We start from the raw sequence: 20,509 nt of genomic DNA, 5'->3' as shown, positions 1-20,509 counted from the left end.
ACTATTGTTTTATTAAGTTTATCTTGCCTTCATATCACTTTTTCTACATACTCTTTGATCACCATTTTGTTACGGAAGTGGTATGAGCGTTCACTATGAATGCTGGAACTCTTTTTTTTTTAATTTTATGAACAGTCAAATAGAGGAAGTAAGACTATTCTAAGGGGAAATTCAAATTTGCTGGTTATAGATTGTGTTGAAGAGATGTATAAATGCTATCATTAGTAGTTAATACATTAAGTGAGTTAATACGAAATTCTTCTTCAACAGAATAACCTGTATTATACAAATATTTGTACTATATAGCCATACCTCCAAAATATTGTCAAGTATCCTTTGGAGGTCTACAATTCAGCAAGTCATAATAGGACAATATACTATATGTTGTTTCCTACTGGATGTTATGCAGCTTGATATTCACGATTTTAGGCATTTATTACACTGTTTGCTCTTCACAATGAAGCTCAGTGGTATAATGGACTGCAGTTTTATCACCCTATCTGACAGAATATCATTACACAAAGCTATAAAGGAGCTATGATATATTATAGGCATGTGTTCTAACATTTCTCTGCCAAACATGCTTTTTAAATGAAAGTAATTATACTACCACCAGAAGGCAAGTTCATATTTGTCTCCAGCATCATAAAATACGGGATCTTCAAAATAGGATTTGGATGATGGAAATACATATGAGATAAAACAAATTGTGGAACATGCTAAAGATTTTGTATTGTTTTCAATATTTTGTGTGATACTGTATGTGCAACATTGGTAACACGAAACATTCTGCTCATTTTGTATGTATGATAATGTAGATTAGTGGCATTTTGTTTACCAGTTATTGCAAAAAAATATATTTCCCAGCTCCTATCCATTAACATCATTACTGGAACTAACCCAAAATTAACCTGAATTATACAAGGCATGATGACAGAGCTTGCATGCATCCAAGGTAGTGTTCATTAGGCACCAACCAGATATAATAGACAGGAAAGGGTAACCTAAACACGAAAAACATGTAATTGAATTACCTTGCAGAACATGATTCAAATGTATACAAAACTGCAAATTATACCAGAAAAAAAGACCCACAAAATGCTGCCATCCACTTCTAATTAAAGGGAACGGCCACCAAAATGATAAGGGGGGCCATCTTAGAATTACAAATGTATTTAATGGAGTCAGCACTAGAGGTCTTCATCAGATCTGAAATCCTTTATATCCAAGCCAATCTATATCCGTGAAATTCCTATCCTATCTCAGTTTCTTTTCTTATAATACCATTTTGGATACAGTCGGTATTTTACATATTTTCATACCGATCTGAGATCCATGGCCACCATGCTCGATCCAACTCGAGATCTGATGGTCAGCAACATAATGCTGTATCCAACCATGTCAGATAATGGACGTCAAATGTCTCCGAGAAGACATTTAGCCTGCACTGGCAAATACATAACACAACAGCATGAACATGGAACGTCGTAGAATGGTTCAAATGGTATGGTTTTTAAATGTTAAATCAGACATATGTACATAATATGTGCTTATACATTGCATTGCATTTTAGTAATTTGCAAACACTTCTCCAGAGTGTCTTTGAGTGTAAATACATTCTCGTGTTTTATTTTTATATTTTCAATTCATTACTTAGCTTCACACCGCAACAGCCCCCTAGTGGCAGTTTTAGCCCATCTGCATTCGGAGAGTTCCAAATCTTGGTGGTACTGTTACAAATATAGTTGGGAGACGATATCTGGGAATCTGTAACTCTGGGAAGCTACAATGTTGGAGCTTACAGAGATTACAGGTGCTGTTGCTGACGGCTTATGGCTTACACAAGTACCCGCAAAGAGATCTGGGAGATAAAATAAATTAGCTGGGTGACAGCTTAAGGATACTCTCGCATTACTTTTCCCTCTTGTTCTCAGCAGCTCAACAAAGAGCCGTTATCAAGTTTAGTTTGGTATACAGATGATCTGGCGTACCTCTGAATTCTGGGTGCCATTACATTTCGACTAAACCTCCATCCCTTCCAGTGTGAAAGTAAATCTCACTGATTAACTTTAAATGCACATGTAAAAACAAACAAAGGACCACCCTCCCATCAACGCATAATGTTTTATTTTCTCTACCTGTTTAACCCAATGTGCAAATGACCCTGCTCACATTCTCCTCATAGTCGTAGTTGCTCTTAGCTGTTCTTTCAACAAGCACATAAATAACACAATTCCCTCTGAAAATATCCAGGCCCTAAGGTTCAATGACATTTCACCACCTGGTAACCTGTTCCCACCTATGGTTAAGAGTGGAACTTGTTCTAAAGGCAGCGTTTATGGCTGGTGCGTTCTGATCTGACCGCAGGGTTGTGATGTTCCTGTATAATACACCTCCCTCTCACTACATACTGAGCCTATGGACCAAGAGTTTAAAGGAGAAGCCTTATCACTTGCCACCAGGTCTGGATTCTCAGCTGAATTCCGCTTCCATTGGGAAAGGCAAAGAGTCTGACTGGAGAACAAGGGTGAGAGAAAGAGAGGGTAGTAAAGGCAGAAAGAATTGCACAGAAACAAAGACAAAGAGATTGAATCAGATGTAGGACATGCAGAAGACAGAGAACATCTGAGCGTAAAATGACAAAAAAAAAACTATTAATGAGAGCAAGAAAATAAAGAAAAATACTATAAATGGTCTGCTATTCCAGCTGTCCAGAGAAAAACCCCCTTGTACTCAGTTGGTATATTTACAATTTCTCTCCATGCTCTGTCAGTGTCTGCTGCACACATTCAATGCACATGTCAAAAGAAACTAAGGACCCTCCCATCAACTAATAATGTTTTATTTACATTGCTTTAACTTGCTTTACGCTAGAGCATATCCATATATAATCCTATTTAATCTCTTAAATTTGCATTGTCCTACTTAGCTATGCAGATATGAAACTACAGCACAAATGTAATACTGCACACAAATGTTAAAGCACTTGGATGGCAGGTGAGCTGGACTTTTTCTCCATTATTATAATCACAGAGAATGGGATGACTCTATAGGACCCTGTCATGCATTACACGTTATAAACTGTATCTACAAAAGCAGGAAATAGAAGGGCCTATGCCCCAACACTCTGAGGTGACAGTGGCAGCATGAGTAGGGTTAGGGAAGGACCAGAGCCCTCCGGCCTCGTAACTGAATCAGAGTCAATGTGGGTCAATGCTACCGTGTTCTAAATCAGACATTTCTCCCAAGGCCAGATTACCTACGACAACAGACTGTCTCCCAGAAAGTCCTTCTTCAAATTAGTGCTAGAAATAACGTACAAACAGTTCCATCATTTCCAGAGGTCATGGACATTCATGAGGCCATGACAGCCTGATAACAGACGGGTACTATTTTTAGTTCTATTTTTGTGAGCTGTGTGAAGGGCAGGAGTCTGAAAATCCCATTCAATTGGACGTTTCCTAAATCACAAGTCAATAGCATCTGGTGGAATTTTCTCTGCTTTAAGAGACTATTCATGATTGACCGAGTGAAGGACAGACACTACAATTGTATGAACTGCAGGTAAAAAACTTTTTTCAGACTTTGTCTGGAAAAATACTTACTGTTAAGACTTTTAAAAAAGAAGAAAGGATAGGAAAACAATTGTCAAATAGCAATAACAGTTCTGAAATTGTGTCAGGTAAGTTTTCAAAATGTGTTTAAAAAACTTAACTATATATCTGGGATGTCAAGAGAATACTGAGTAATAAAAATCTAGATAATGTTTGGAGTTTACAATAGATTAACTGATGTCCTTCAGTTTGTAGTGAATTGTCTGTATGGTTCAAGATTCCTGTAATGAACTGAAATCATTTTGCTTGCTAAGGTGTGATTGGGAGCTCCATGGTGTAATGTATATTGGCCAAGCATTTGTTCAGGGTTCAGGTGGCACTGTCAGCAGGGATTTCCTTAGATGCTTAGGAGGAAGACATAGATACGCATAGATCTTCAATTGAAGTGGTCTAAAAACTTTCCAAATGCCCTTCATATATTGAAATATCTCTTTGGGTACAATTATGCAAACTCAAAATAAATACAAAAACAAAATGTACTATAAACAAAAACACTAGAGGCTGAATCCCCCGAAGCCCATGCCTAACAAGGACTCTGGTGTTTCTGTTATTTTCCTTTCTTTTTTTGGCTTGTCTGTGTGTATGTGTCTACAGTGGGGAGAACAAGTATTTGATACACTGCCGATTTTGCAGGTTTTCCTACTTAGAAAGCATGAAGAGGTCTGATATTTTTATCATAGGTACACTTCAACTGTGAGAGATGACATCTAAAACAAAAATCCAGAAAATCACATTGTATGATTTTTAAATAATTAATTTGCATTTTATTGCATTACCTACCAAACAGTAAGAATTCCGGCTCTCACAGACCTGTTAGTTTTTCTTTAAGAAGCTCTCCTGTTCTCCATTACCTGTATTAACTGCACCTGTTTGAACTTGCTACCTGTATAAAAGACACCTGTCCACACACTCAATCAAACAGACTCCAACCTCTCCACAATGGCCAAGACCAGAGAGCTGTGTAAGGATATCAGGGATAAAATTGTAGACCTGCACAAGGCTGGGATGGGCTACAGGACAATAGGCAAGCAGCTTGGTGAGAAGGCAACAACTGTTGGTGCAATTATTAGAAAATGGAAGAAGTTCAAGATGACGGTCAATCTCCCTCGGTCTGGGGCTCCATGCAAGATCTCACCTTGTGTGGCATCAATGATCATGAGGAAAGTGAGGGATCAGCCCAGAACTACACGGCAGGACCTGGTCAATGACCTGAAGAGAGCAGGGACCACACTCTCAAAGAAAACCATTAGTAACATACTACGCCGTCATGGATTAAAATTCTGCAGCGCATCCAAGGTCCCCCTGCTCAAGCAAGCGCATGTCCAGGCCCATCTGAAGTTTGCTAATGACCATCTGGATGATCCAGAGGAGGAATGGGAGAAGGTCATGTGGTCTGATGAGACAAAAAATAGAGCTTTTTGGTCTAAACTCCACTTTTTGGAGGAATAAGAAGAATGAGTACAACCCCAAGAACACCAACCCAACCGTGAAGCATGGAGGTGGAAACATCATTCTTTGGGGATGCTTTTCTGCAAAGGGGACAGGACGACTGCACCGTATTGAGGGGAGGATAGATGGGGCCATGTATTACGAGATCTTGGCCAACAACCTCCTTCCCTCAGTAAGAGCATTGAAGATGGGTCATGGCTGGGTCTTCCAGCATGACAACGACTCGAAACACACAGCCAGGGCAACTAAGGAGTGGCTCCGTAAGAAGCATCTCAAGGTCCTGGAGTGGCCTAGCCAGTCTCCAGACCTGAACCCAATAGAAAATCTTTGGAGGGAGCTGAAAGTCTGTATTGCCCAGCGACAGCCCCGAAACCTGAAGGTCTGTATGGAGGAGTGGGCCAAAATCCCTGCTGCAGTGTGTGCAAACCTGGTCAAGAACTACAGGAAACGCATGATTTCTGTAATTGCAAACAAAAGTTTCTGTACCAAATATTAAGTTCTGCTTTTCTGATGTATCAAATACTTATGTCATGCAATAAAAAGCAAATTCATTACTTAAAAATCATACAATGTGATTTTCTGGATTTTTTTTTTAGATTCCATCACTCACAGTTGAATGGTACCTATGATAAAAATGAGAGACTTCTACATGCTTTGTAAGTGGGAAAACCTGCAAAATCGGCAGTGAATCAAATAATTGTTCTCCCCACTGTATATGTCTGTATTTGGTTATTAATTTCACTGTTATTTAATCAGGTCATTTGGCACAATCTATCAGTTTAATCTTGAAAAAACACTCATAAGAGAACAGGACAACACCCAGAACCACATAAATAATATAAAACATTTAAATACGAATGAACAGTATATGGCAAGGGGAAAACATAATCATGCTATTACACAATATATTACATAACACATTACTAAATATTATATATTATATATACATTGGGTGACCAAAAGTCACGTTTTTCCCTGGACAATCCCGTTTTTCAGTCGGTTATCAGGTGTCCCGACTATATTTCCCGTATTTTCACTTGGTCGTGTTTTTTGATTGGTCCGACCTACTGGCCATTCGAATGTGACAGGTTATCATGATTTGCCACCACTGTCAGTCTTAAGGGTCCATCTTTTATACAGTCTAACCATGATCAAATCACATTTTATTTCCCACAAGTTGCGAAGCCCAAGCACCTGTGCTCGCAAAATCCTAACTCACTGTAACAACCATGAAGGCAATGTTAGGCTATTTGTTACATTTTTGTTTAAAGTGCACAGCTTTATATGAAAAACGTATTAAAGACAAGCGGACTCTGAGGAAGACTGCCTCATACGAAAAGACCCTCCACACCCCCAAATCAAATCAACAAAAGTGAGTAGGCATAATTCTGTTTTTTTACTGTTAGGGTTAGAGTTTGTTTGACCCAGAACGCAGAGGTAAAACAAACCTACACTCACCTAAAGGATTATTAGGAACACCTGTTCAATTTCTCATTAATGCAATTATCTAATCAACCAATCACATGGCAGTTGCTTCAATGCATTTAGGGGTGTGGTCCTGGTCAAGACAATCTCCTGAACTCCTAACTGAATGTCAGAATGGGAAAGAAAGGTGATTTAAGCAATTTTGAGCGTGGCATGGTTGTTGGTGCCAGACGGGCCGATCTGAGTATTTCACAATCTGCTCAGTTACTGGGATTTTCACGGACAACCATTTCTAGGGTTTACAAAGAATGGTGTGAAAAGGGAAAAACATCCAGTATGTGGCAGTCCTGTGGGCGAAAATGCCTTGTTGATGCTAGAGGTCAGAGAAGAATGGGCCGACTGATTCAAGCTGATAGAAGAGCAACTTTGACTGAAATAACCACTCTTTACAACCGAGGTATGCAGCAAAGCATTTGTGAAGCCACAACACGCACAACATTGAGGTGGATGGGCTACAACAGCAGAAAACCCCACCGGGTACCAATAATCTCCACTACAAATAGGAAAAAGAGGCTACAATTTGCACAAGCTCACCAAAATTGGACAGTTAAACACTGGAAGAATGTTGCCTGGTCTGATGACATGGATCCATCATGCCTTGTTACCACTGTGCAGGCTGGTGGTGGTGGTGTAAGGGTGTGGGGGATGTTTTCTTGGCACACTTTAGGCCCCTTAGTGCCAATTGGGCATCGTTTAAATGCCACGGCCTACCTGAGCATTGTTTCTGACCATGTCCATCCCTTTATGAGCACCATGTACCCATCCTCTGATGGCTACTTCCAGCAGGATAATGCACCATGTCACAAAGCTTGAATCATTTCAAATTGGTTTCTTAAACTTGACAATGAGTTCACTGTACTGAAATGGCCCCCACAGTCACCAGATCTCAACCCAATAGAGCATCTTTGGGATGTGGTGGAACGGGATCTTTGTGCCCTGGATGTGCATCCCACAAATCTCCATCAACTGCAAGATGCTATCCTATCAATATTGACCAACATTTCTAAAGAATGCTTTCAGCACCTTGTTGAATGAATGCCACGTAGAATGAAGGCAGTTCTGAAGGCAAAAGGGGGTCAAACACAGTATTAGTATGGTGTTCCTAATAATCCTTTAGGTGAGTGTATATATGCAATATTTTATTATAGCATAGCTTTCACAGTGGAAACTGTTCATCTTTGCCCTTTTCAGAGAAATGCATGATGTGTTGTTCTGAGTGAAACGCTCTTTTGTTGCTTCCGTCTAAGTCATTGTCTAGATACAGTATCTAGACAATTACTGTACATAAACACAAGATACTGTATGCATTTGATAATAAAATGTTATGCACAGTAAAATAGTAGGCCTTACTGTTGTTGTTCGTTGCGTGTAGGTGGAGGGTTTGTGTGTGGGGTGGGGGGGTGTAATAGTCTGCCTGTCCAGTATTTAACCCTACGAATCTGGTCACCTTATATATACAAGAGACACATAAAGACAGGTTTGATGATTCAGCAAGTACATGGATCATACAGCAGCTCTGTTGTATTGTTTTTAAAAGTAGTTGGATGCAATTTCAACTTTAAGGGCCTTCAGTGGTGGAGAACTGGAAAGAATGGAGTTCAGATTGCTGTTGGAACAGTAGAGGATGTGGGTTCTGCCTAAAATGTTTGGCTCAGTGTTAAAATGGTTGTCAATGTCAAAAAAGCTGAAGGAAAGTCAAGCCACAGAAAGAGTCCCACATTTTGTTTTCAGGGAGTTTATTAATATCTCCACATCTTGCAAACAGCAAGAAACTAAGGTGACTTTCAGGGACCCTTGGCACACACCCATAATTACAGGCTTTCATAATGGTGCAAAGCATATTTTAAAGGAAGCCTTAAATGCAGGGGACCCACTGAGGGATGTTTCCTCAACAGTGGGTGGAAGTGTTTGTTCCAATCCCTGTTTAGCTGCATTGTTAAGGACATATTGCGGTCATATATTAACACTTGTGACAGTGTCCATTCAATTAGACCAAAGCTATTATGTCTTCTAAAAGCAACTGCAGAAAAAACCCAGGCCGACAGAGAATTTGGTTGGTTTTTTTGCCCTCTAAATTCTGAATGAAGTCATATTTCGGAGTGGTAATATTTTTAAAGGAAGCAATTGTCTAGCAAATTGCTGTTGGAAGCATTTTTCAGGGTGAATGGCATTTCTTTAATGTCATGGTGACCTGTTTGAGCAGTGCATAGATGATTCATTCAGACTTTCTAAAAGAAAATTGTACCAGGAACCAGCAAAATATGGGCTTCTTCTCTTGGGGTCCCCAAAAACAAACAAACAACTGCTTCTTTTGTTAAAATGTTAACCCTTACACCACAATGCATTGTTTAAACATAACCGGTCCATAACCGGTCCAAGAAATGTGATTCTATATCTACAGAAAATATACCTAATTACGATGCATTTGAAAAGTATTCAGTTTCTCCCATTCTTATCAGTGCTCTTCGTTCTGTACATGTACTTTACTCTGTTCATCTTAACCTCGATCCTGACTAGTCTAAAGTCCTCACCTCTGAAAATCATCCCCACAGCATTATATTGCCACCTCCACGGAAAGTATTGGCCAGGTGATGAGCAATGCCTGGTTTCCTCTCGACATGACAAATCTATTTTGTCCATTTTAGAATAAGGCTGTATTCAATTGTGGAAAACTTGAAGGAGTCCCAATGCACTGTATTTAAAAGTAGGTAAACCAAATCTGCTTAAATCTAAAGGATTTAAAACTATGGTTTGTAGTGACTGCCATGCGTCAGAATGGTGGTTGTTCAAAATGTCAGGAAAGCTTATCAAGTAATAATTGACTTTAGAAAGGAAGACATGCATTGGTTTGAATTGTGATTTTGCCACAGTCCTTTTTAATGTGTTCTAAACAGCTTGAGACCATCATTGAGTGAAACAGGCAATTCATAAGAGCCATACCTTTAATTCAAGGGGTAGAAATAGCCTAATTGCTCAAACAATCAAAAGCTAGACTCAATTTGTAGGAGTAAAATAGAAATCACTCCTGCATGTGCCAAATGCTAAACAGCAGACATCAGCAGAAACTGGCTTAACTTTGATTCTATGAAGGAAGCCTAAATGCAATCAGCAGGACTTTTCATCAGTGATATACCACAGATCAGCAGTCATTGCTCCTGGATTTGGGAAACACTGTTCTAATTCTATTTGAACATTTCATAGTGTTTATGTTAATTTCCCTCGAAAAACAAAGTCAAGAATTGACCTCTCTGTGTCAGAACATTTAAGAATGTGATCCATTATTTTTCATTAAAAAAAATAGTTATTTAGTTTCTTTAAATAATAAAATCTGAGTGGCATGCCACAATTCCAAGACATGTAACACTATTGCCGAATTTCCACTGGTTCTTTACCCTGGTACCAGAGCTACACTGGTGATTTATGCTAATGTTGGCTCCAGACTTTTATGTTTCCACTATACATTTGGTACCAAGGACCTATGGAGAGGCTCACGTGGGGAGGGAGGAGTAAACTATCAACACTTTTCCGATTACGAAAAATAAAAGGCGGTATTTTTTCTGGTATTAAAATAAACAATAATGCCACATTCTGTTTACAATACGGCGTTTGAACTTAAAACACATTTCTTCCTCAAACTCCTGCGACCGGCGCCTTCTCCACCTAAACTTGTGACAATGCAACTAAACCAGTTTAATAAGTATTTTGTCAAAACTATCTACATTCAATAGAAGGATTTGGAAGAATTCTTAAAGTAATTTTGTGTTATAGGTTCTGCAGGCAACGTCTCCGTCTCATCGCTCCGTTTTTCAATTTTCATTCTTTCCGTTCTGAGTATTTGTTTCCCTGTACTGTTGCTTTATTTTCTTTATTTTATCAGGGATCTGTTTGTTAGATCAGATAAAAACCATTACGAGAAGCCTAAAGCAAATGATTCACATCGCCATTCGAATAAAACAACATACCGCATTTCAACACCACATTTACGCGTCAATCCGCATACCCCGCCCTAAATCCTAAAGTCCGGGGTTTGGCACGGATTGAGAGCCGTGCTACTCGCCATGGCCTAGCGGCCGACTGGCACGTGTCAGTGAAAACAGAAAAAAGTCTGGACTTTAGGGTAAAACATCAGTGTTTGGCACTAGTGGAAACACCATTATATTCCTCACTACAATGTTTTAAAGCCATGTCATTACTCTAGAACTAAAAAGGTGCTTGTTCCAGGCACCCCTGGAAATTTTTTTATTTCTGTAAACAGATGTTGACCTGACCTCTACATGATGCAAATTGAAACTTGCATCCTTTGCAAAAGGCTTCAGAAAATTCAACTCTTCCAGTTACCAACTTCTAAAACATTGCATTTAAATTGAACAGTGCAAGTCAAAGGAAGGAGAAACAATTACAATGATTTGTATGAAAACGGGTCAGATCTACACAGCAGAACCCCTAGGTCTCGGCAAAGGACCTTCAGAACAGTTTAGCTGACACTGAAGTTGTTGCTCACAGGTCCACTGCACAATGTACCTTACACAGCATGTTCACGTTTATGTAATATGTTGAAACTATGGAAAATGCATAAATGGTAATCCTGTATAAACCTGTTTAAAAGGGAGGCATGTTTCACTTTGTAACATGTAGAGCTCAGATCAACTATATTGTTAACTGCAATAAGCATCATTCTCAACCATCAACCTCCTAATGATGGCCTTTTACTGTATCACATATAACCAAGCAATGGCTACTCAAAGAACAACTGACCATGGCAGGCATGGTGAGTATGACTGTGCATGTTTATGTTTGCATGTGTCTGTATTATAACTGCACTCAGTAGCTTTCTAAACCACCATTGTCTCCGTGGTTGTAACCAAAACATGAAACATTTTTTTGAGGCAATTCATTTTTCAAATTAATATATTTCAGTTATATTGTTATATATTGTTATTATAATGTTATCAAACAATGTTAATCCTGAAACAAAATACAATTAAATGGTATTGGAAAATTTCATTTGACATCACTGGTACAAGTATAGTCAGACCAGAGCGCTTTTTCCACATGTAGTCAAAGCAAATACACTTTTGTTTTCTATGTCAATGCTTGAACTGCTTGAACCTACTGTTACCTTGACAAAATATATTGAATTAAGTCACATGGGCTCTGAGATGAAATTGTAAAGTTAACTATTTTCCTTCATTAGTACACTAAATGTAATGATGCCATGCCCATACATGACACCTAGCATCAAACAGTGTGTCAAACCAGGATGTCCCCAAACTGATCAATGGCGAACATCAGTGGGCGTAATTTAATATTCAGGAACCCCCATATAAACTGACCAATGGCGAACATTAGTGGGCGTAATTTAATATTCAGGAACCCCCATTTAAACTGACCAATGGCGAACATCAGTGGGCATAACTTAATATTCAGGAACCCCCATATTAAAGAACGTCCCCCGCCTTGTGGTCTGCAGACATACCCTATTGGGGTGCTGGAGTGGTCCAGAGTTCTTAACATTAACTTTTTTCTATACACCGATGTAGAATAGCCTACGCATTCATGTCGCAATAGGCCCTATGCACTTTGGTCGTATAGAGCAGGTTCCCTAGAGACTGCAAAAAGAATATCCTCCATGCTACCATCTGTATACCTAGCGAAAGCACATGTGCGTCAAATACGAAATAATATGTACAGGACATCCGACAAAAATAACATATTCTAAATGTTGATGTCTGGTGGACATCAGGCATTACTCGTCGCTTACTCGTCAGTGAATCCTGCCATTAAATGGAGCGCTTATACGCTTTCAAGGACCACATGCCGTTTATGTGTGAACGGGATGTAACAGCACGTTAGTACTCATACGTTAAAACACAGTCTGCATTAAGTGGGAAATTGGAATATCTACAAGAACGGCCGTGCCTCTCTGGTCCTTTTCAAACTGAACCCTAGATTCTGTGTGCACAAATCCACCTGTTAATCTTGCTTCTAGCATGGTTGGTAATTTTATGTTATGGCAAGCCTAACTAGGCATTAATCTCATCACCAGTCGCATTTTCACGAAAACACCTTATTATCGCGGAACTAACAACTTCCATGCTGAGCATAAATTAATGACATATCTGATCCTGATTAATGTTTGTGTATAAACATCATTGGCTACCTTGCCTAGCTGCCTTTGCCTATTTAAGCAACTTACCTGTAATGAGGACGCGGGTGGAGGACGCGCGCCACCCCTCCCGACGTGGTGTTCGGCGCACGTCATCGCCGGCCTTCTAGTCACGCCGCTCCTCCTCCCACGGAACTGTCATGTTTTGTTATCGCACGCACCTGGTGTCCATTCCCTCATTAGATCGCGTATATAACCCACATATGGGTTTTTGCTCCAGTTGGAGCTCTACTTCGCCTCCCTCAGCCCTCACCCGGGGGATAGGGAGAAGGTCTCGGCCCTTGTCTCCTACCTGAGGGGCAAAGCATTGGACTGGGCCAACTCCGTTTGGTCCACTAACGGGCCGGAGTTGGCCCATTACGGGGCGTTCGTCGGCCTCTTCCAGGCCGTGTTCGATCATCCGCCCGACGGCAGGGAGGTCGGCGAGCGTCTCGTGCACCTCAGGCAGGGGACGAGGAGCGTGCAGGCCTTCGCCATGGAGTTCAGGACCCTGGCGGCTGGAACGAGAGGGCACTTATAGATATTTTCCGGTGCCATTTACAGCCTGACGTCCGTAGGGAGCTGGCATGCCGGGAGGCCATGTTGACATTCGACCAGCTCGCCGACATGGCGATCCGGCTAGACAACCTGCTAGCCACCCGAGGACGCACCGGGAATGATCTGCCCCCTCCGGCACACCCGGTCACCAGACCTGAACCCATGGAAGTGGGAGGCGCCGCACCAAGGGAGACGGTGCGGTCTAGGCAGTGTTCCTTTTGTGGGAGGAAGGGACACTCTGCCTCCTACTGTTTCCAGCGAGAAAGGGCCGAGCGGAGGAAGCCTGACACCCCTACACTGAGTCAGGTGAGTAGACCACACACACTGCCAGGTCTCTCTGCGAAGCACATTACACTTTTGGTGGCCTTCCTTGATTTTCCTGTTAACTCCCAGTGTAAGGCGCTCGTAGACTCAGTCGCAGCTGGGAATTTTATGGACAGCAGTTACGTACAGAGACTGCGCATTCCGCTGGTGCCATTGTCTCAACCTAGGTCCATTACGGGCTTAGACAGCAAAGCACTAGGCACTGGTCTCGTTGAGCACGTCACGGTGCCCATCACTATGACTGTACAGCAATTCCATGTTAATTCCATGTTATCCACTCACCTGCTTTCCCTGTGGTGCTGGGTCTTCCCTGGTTGTCGGGACACAACTCGAATATTTCCTGGTCGCAGAGAGTGTTGACAGGGTGGTCTCAGGGGTCTCAGGAGAGGTGTCTAGGTGTTTCCGTTGGTGCGACCTCGGTGGAAAGTCCAGACAGTGTCTCCGCGGTGCGCATTCCCCCGGAATATGCCGATTTAGCGCTGGTCTTTTCTAAGACCATGGCTAGTCGGTTGCCACCACATCGGCCCGGGGATTGTGCTATAAACCTAAAGGGAGATGCTGTGCCGCCTTACTGTCTTGTGTATCCCCTGTCGCAGGCTGAAATGGCAGCGATGGAGACCTACGGTGCCGAATCCCTGCGGCAGGGGCAGATCCGCCGTTCCACCTCACCCGCCTCCTCGCATTTCTTTTTAGTGAAGAAGAAGGATGGGGGTTCGCATCCATGCATTGACTACAGGGCGCTGAATAAACTGACGGTCCGTTATTCATATCCCATCCCCCTTATTTCCCAGTACATTGAGTCAATGCATGGGGCGTGCTTCTTCACGAATCTGGACCTCAGGAGCGCGTACAACTTGGTGAGAATCCGAGAGGAAGACGAGGGTTTGATGGCCTTCAGCACCACCACGGGGCACTATGAATACCTGGTGATGCCGTATGGGTTGATGAATGCCCCGGCAGTGTTTCAGTCCTTTGTGAACGATGTGTTTAGGGACATGCTGGAGCGCGGAGTTGTGGTTTACATCGACGACATCCTCGTGTATTCCGCTACGTGTGCTGAGCATGTGTCTCTCGTTCGCACGGTGCTGAAGCGGCTGTTGGAGCATGGCCTGTACGCTAAAGCAGAGAAGTGCACGTTCTTCCAGCGAGCCGTCTCCTTCCTCGGGTTTTAGAATTTCCGCCGATGGGGTGGAAATGGAGGTCGATCGCATGTCAGCCGTGCGTGATTGGCCCGTTCCTACCACGGTTAAGGCGGTACAGCGGTTTATTGGGTTTGCCAATTTCTACTGTAGATTTCTACAGCTCCTATCACTTCCTTATTGAAGGGTCACCTGGACGGCCGAGGCAGATGAGGCATTTCGCACCCTTAAGAGAATGTTCACCTCTGCCCCGGTTTTGGCTCACCCCGACCCGTCACTGCCATTCACAGTGGAGGTGGATGCCTCAGAGGTAGGGATAGGTGCTGTGTTATCCCAACTTTCAGGTACCCCTCCTAAGCGTCGCCCCTGCGCTTTTTACCCGCGGAAGCTCAGTGAGGCAGAGCGCAACTATGGCGTCGGTGATAGGGAGCTGTTGGCTGTGTTTAGCGCCTTGACTCTTTGGAGACATTGGCTTGAAGGAGCGAGACACCCGTTTGTAGTCTGGACCGACCAAAAACCTGGAGTATATCCGGGCGGCGAGGAGACTGAACCCTCGTCAGGCCAAATGGGCGTTGTTTTTTGGCCGGTTTGATTTCACGCTGTCATACGTGTCGGGTACGAAAAACGCCAAGGCAGACGCACTGTCTTGGTTGTGTGTCGCGGGTGTGAGGCAGGTAGATGAGACACTGATTCTGCCCCCCTCGTGCATTGTGGTGCCGGTTCTGTGGGACGTGGACGCAGACATTCAGCGGGCATTGCGCGGCGATCCTGGGCCTCCTGGGTGTCCTGAGGATCGTCAGTACGTCCCGCTGGATGTTCGTGACCATCTAATTTACTGGGCCCACACGTCCCCTTCCACGGGTCACCTGGGCATTGACCGTACTGTGCGCTGCCTTACCGACAAGTACTGGTGGCCTGGCCTGGCCAAGGATGTGAGAGTGTACGTGTCCTCCTGTTCGGTATGCGCCCAATGTAAGGCACCTAGACACCTTCCGGCGGGTAAGTTACATCCTTTGCCCGCTCCACAACGACCATGGTCTCACCTGTCCATTGATTTTTTGACTGATCTACCCCCACTAGGCAACACCACGATCCTGGTTGTTGTGGACCGGTTTTCAAAGGCCTGCCGATTCCTTCCCCTCCCTGGTCTCCCGACGGCTCTCCAGACCGAGGAGGCTCTATTCACCCATGTCAGGACATTGTTTCTGACCGGGGCCCCCAGTTCACGTCTCAGGTCTGGAAGGCCTTTATGGGCCGATTGGGGGTCTCGGTCAGCCTCACCTCCGGGTTCCACCTCGAAGCTAATGTGGAGCGTGTGAACCAAGACCTGGGGAGGTTCATGCGGTCCTATTGTCATGACCGGCCGGGGGAGTGGTGGGAGTTCCTGCCCTGGGCAGAGTATGCCCAGAATTCGCTCCGCCTCTCCTCCACGTCCTTGACCCCCTTCCAGTGTGTCCTAGGGTACCAGCCGGTCTTGGCACCCTGGCAGAACCAGCCCGAGACCGGGGCTCTGGCAGTGGACGACTGGTTTCGGCGCGCCGAAGACACCTGGTCCGTAGCTCATCGGCACATCCGGCGCGCCGGGGCTCGCCAGAAGTCCGCTGCCGACCGCCGGCGTAGCGACGCCCCGGTCTACACGGTGGGCGACCGGGTCTGGCTCTCGACCCAGAACCTCCCTCTCCGTCTGCCCTGCCGGAAGCTGGGCCCGCGGTTTGTGGGGCCATTCAAAGTCCTGAGGAGAGTGAAAGAGGTAACCTATAAGTTACAACTTTCCCCTGATTACAGGATTAATGCCTCGTTCCATGTGTCTCTCCTCAGGCCGGTGGTGGCTGGTCCCCTCCAGCGATCTGAGGTGCGGGAGGTCCCTCCGCCCCCTCTGGACATCGAGGGGGGCCCGGCATACTCGGTCCGTTCCATCGTCGGCGCCCTGATCGTCCTGCGTGGTGTCCTCCGGGTCGGGGGTTCGCTGCCGGAGCCGCGCGTCGAGGGGGGGGTACTGTAACAAGGACGCGCGCCACACCTCCCAACGTGGTGTTCGGCGCACGTCATCGCCGGCCTTCTAGCCACACCGCTCATCCTCCCACGGCACTGTCATGTTTTGTTATCGCACGCACCTGGGGCCTCATGTATCAATCTTGCGTACGAACGAAAACACGGCGTACGCCAGCTTTCACGTTCACGGTCAGATGTACTAACAGTGAAATTAACGTAAGAATGTGCGTTCTTCCACGTAAACTTCAGGCCTGGCGTACGTAAATTTTTATGATGTTTGTCCGTTGGCGACTCATAGAGGCAATAAAGTGAAGTGGCAAACATTACACTACAAACTGTTCTATCGCACCTGTCAGATATTGCTTATAATTTGTAATTGATAAATGATTTGCCATATTATTGTCACACGAGTCTTATTAGAATATTCTATTAATTATGCAATTAAGTAAGAACATATATAAAGGATGTGAAAATTGATACAACCCGTCTAGCAATGGCAGCTTTGGCTTTATTAGAAGACATTTTCAATGGACAAATCCGGAGAGAACAGGTTTTTAGGGACCACAGTGATTTTCTGGCCCACGATGATGACTGGCTTATCAGCCGTTTCAGATTTCCAAGGGCTATACTCTTGGAGCTCTGCGCTGAGTTGGGTCCGAATTTGGAAAGAGAGACAGTGAGAAGCCACGCATTACCCGTTCCTTTACAGGTGCTTACTACACTTGGTTTCCTAGCAACCGGTTCTTTCCAAAGAGAACTGGCAGACCGCTCAGGAATAAGCCAGTCATGTTTGAGCCGTGCAATGCCACCTGTATGGGACGGCATCATCCGCTTGTCTACCAGGTATATAACGTTCCCATACGATGCAGGTGACCAGCCAAACATCAAAGCGCAATTTGCAGCGATAGCCGGTTTTCCTAATGTAATCGGAGCGATCGACTGCACACATATTGCTATAAAGGCGCCATCTGAAGACGAATTTGCATATGTGAATCGGAAACATTTCCATTCAATAAATGTGCAGATTATATGTGATGCACAAATGCGCCTAACAAATATTGTGGCAAGGTGGCCTGGGTCAACCCATGATTCATATATCCTTACAAACAGCATGGTTGGGATGAGACTCCAAGCTGGCAGGGTGCGCGATGGGTGGCTACTTGGTAAGTTATGCATTTAAATGCATGGTTCTATCTAAAAGTAAAATGTTTGTGTCTGTAATTATTATTACTGCCCATCAGGAGACAGTGGTTATCCACTAAAGACGTGGCTGTTAACCCCCCTCACCAACCCACAAACTGACCGAGAGCGCAGATACAATGATGCCCATTCCCGCACTCGGTCAGTTGTGGAGCGGGCGATTGGGCAGCTGAAATGTCGGTGGCGCTGCCTTGACAGGACCGGGGGGATGCTGTTATACCGCCCTGACAAGGTTTGCTGCATCATACTGGCCTGTGGAGTGCTGCACAATGTCGCGCACAGGCATGGCATACCCCTTGGTGAGGTGGGGGCACCGCCAGATGACCCTGACCCAGGACCAGTATATGTGCAGCACAATCAACAAGCCATTCAGGCCCGTCAACGTGTAATTGCGACAATATAAATGGTACTCAGACACAAAGTTCATTTTCTGACCAATTCTTTTAATGTATGGCTTATTTCTGTGAGTGCGTCAGTGACATTTTTAAGGTGACTGTTCATTTCTTCAATGGCCCTAACAATTAGCTGTTGTGACTCCAGAACAGCATGCGTCAAGACACGGCCAGATGGACGGGCTTCAGCACTGGGGGGAACATTAGAGACACGGGAGACGCTGGACTGAATGGGCTCTGGCTGCTCAGGTGGTGCGGACTCGGAGTGCGTGCCAGTGGACGTTCCTGCGGTTCCTAAGTCCAAATAAACACAGGCACATCTTAACAGTAATTTCAGTCTGTTCCTTATTAATGGGTACACGCATTTGCATTAAAAGCAGTGGATATGTGAAATCTCTGGTGTACTTTTTGCTATATTGCATGCATTTTAAAATTAAACGGTGGCTGGCTATGTATATCAAAGTTGAGGAAATAAATCTGAGTCACCTTGCTGGCAGTCCTGTAGTATATCCGAGTCTCCTACATCAGCGGATACGATTCCAGAGATTAACGTGTCTCCTACAATAGAGGCAACTCTCTGATCAAAGGGTGCAAGTTCATCCGTCCCTGTACCACCGCCTGTTCTGCCCACACTTTGTTGGTGCGCAGCAGTTCTCCGCTTAACTTCCACCTTTATGTCTGACCATTTCTTCTTCAGTTCATTTACGGTGCGACTCTCAGATCCCACCGCGTTGACGGCATCAGACAAACTCGCCCATTCTTTTTTCTTTCTTTTATTATTAATTCCAGAGGACAGATTTCCAAATAAAATATTTTTTCTTGTTTCTACCTCTGATAGTAGCACCTCTAATTCGTTTTCAGTGAAATTTCGTTTCTTGCTTGCTTTAGCCATGTTCTTGCAGGTTTCTTTTGCCAAATTGGACTAATTACCATATTTAAATTGATTTAATTGAGGGAGGAGACAGGGTGTGGTGTGGTGCTCGTGCATGTGCGCTCAATTTCGCGTTGATTGGGATGTACAAAGAGAACGTATGTGGAATGCTGCGTACATGAGGCCCCTGGTGTCCTTTCCCTCATTAGATTGCATATATAAGTTCCTGTGTTTCTGGGTGTCTTTGTGTGGTATTGTTCTATGTCCTTTGACTGTACTGCAGTATACGGATGCATGCTTGTTTTGCGCTTGTGCGCTTTTGTTTTGCGTGTCTTTTCACTGTGTTCAATACAAGAAATGTTCATCGCCTCCCTGCATTTGGCTCGCCTTTTTTTGACGCACTCCACTACACCCACACCGTGACATTACCTTATTGCATTTGGACAGCTCTTGCACATAATTTAAAATAAATCAATGTCCATAGTTTACAATAAAACATAGTTCATCTTTAGCATAATGCATATATGCATATTTAGGACAAAATTTAAACACATTCTAAAAATTTTATTATTCGTGATTAACTACAAGCATTATGTGATTAATCGCAGTTCATTATTTTACTTGTTTGACAGCACTATTAATTGCAACCCGTGAAAGCTAGCGATGGTTATTCTAACTCTATCTTTAAACAAAAGTAGATTTTTAATTTTATCAGTATCAGACAATTCAATCAACATTCCAATCTAATGATAAAACAGTCACTATGTTTAATATAAAAGAACACCCAAGATTTAAAAAGACACATTTGTGTGAAATCTGAACTTGTTTTACTGGGGTATGTACCAAAAAGGTTATCTTTTTGGTACATACACCAGTTGTGGTACAACTATAAAATGTCATCCTTTGACCAAATACAGCATAGCTTCACATAAAAGCCAACTATGTGTCCTTTAAGTAGAATGTCCTTGCTCTCTAGTGATCAATCACATAATCATTCATGTCATTACAATTTTTTTTTCCATTTGAATGGGGGAAAATTCCAGTTAAAATGTTACGAACATTTTTCTATTTGCCACATCCTACCAGTCAAAAATGCACGTAAATCTGTCCGGTTGGGAAAGCAGTGGCATCTCTCGCAGCCACCTCCCCTTGAAATGACAAAGTAGGAACCATGACACATTAAAGTGCTGCGGCAATTGAGGCAAATCATTAGATTAGGCAGATTTATGGGTTCATGAAACTTGTTATTACCCACATTGCGCTCCACTGATGTTTAGCCTGATGTCTTTATAAGGGAGCCAATATTCACCTTGCCCTGACAGACAGTAGGCTATGTGATG

At 43.6% G+C, this 20,509-nt stretch overlaps 1 protein-coding gene across 1 annotated transcript; it reads left to right on the top strand.

The window, feature by feature from the left end:
• Positions 1–16,866: 16,866 nt before the first annotated feature.
• LOC117593453 (putative nuclease HARBI1) lies at positions 16,867–18,596 on the top strand. Its single transcript, XM_034288702.1, has 3 exons — positions 16,867–17,869; positions 17,948–18,138; positions 18,447–18,596. Exons 1-3 carry the CDS (start codon positions 17,200–17,202, stop codon positions 18,594–18,596), a joined length of 1,011 nt encoding a protein of 336 aa, XP_034144593.1. The 5' UTR covers positions 16,867–17,199.
• The last annotated feature ends 1,913 nt before the right edge of the window (positions 18,597–20,509 follow it).

The sequence above is a fragment of the Esox lucius genome, chromosome 20 (assembly GCF_011004845.1).
Source record: "Esox lucius isolate fEsoLuc1 chromosome 20, fEsoLuc1.pri, whole genome shotgun sequence".
Taxonomy (NCBI): Eukaryota; Metazoa; Chordata; class Actinopteri; order Esociformes; family Esocidae; genus Esox; species Esox lucius.
Note: the sequence above shows the minus strand (reverse complement) of the source record. Positions and strands in the feature narration are given on the sequence as shown.

What these genes read in the sequence shown, in the direction of transcription:
- LOC117593453 (XM_034288702.1), top strand. Translation starts at nt 17,200, where the DNA reads ATGGCAGCTTTGGCTTTATTAGAAGACATTTTCAATGGACAAATCCGG. An exon ending in GCGCGATGGGTGGCTACTTG is followed by an intron (nt 17,870 to 17,947) that starts GTAAGTTATGCA and finishes ACTGCCCATCAG; the next exon opens with GAGACAGTGGTTATCCACTA. An exon ending in TGTTATACCGCCCTGACAAG is followed by an intron (nt 18,139 to 18,446) that starts GTTTGCTGCATC and finishes TTGTGACTCCAG; the next exon opens with AACAGCATGCGTCAAGACAC.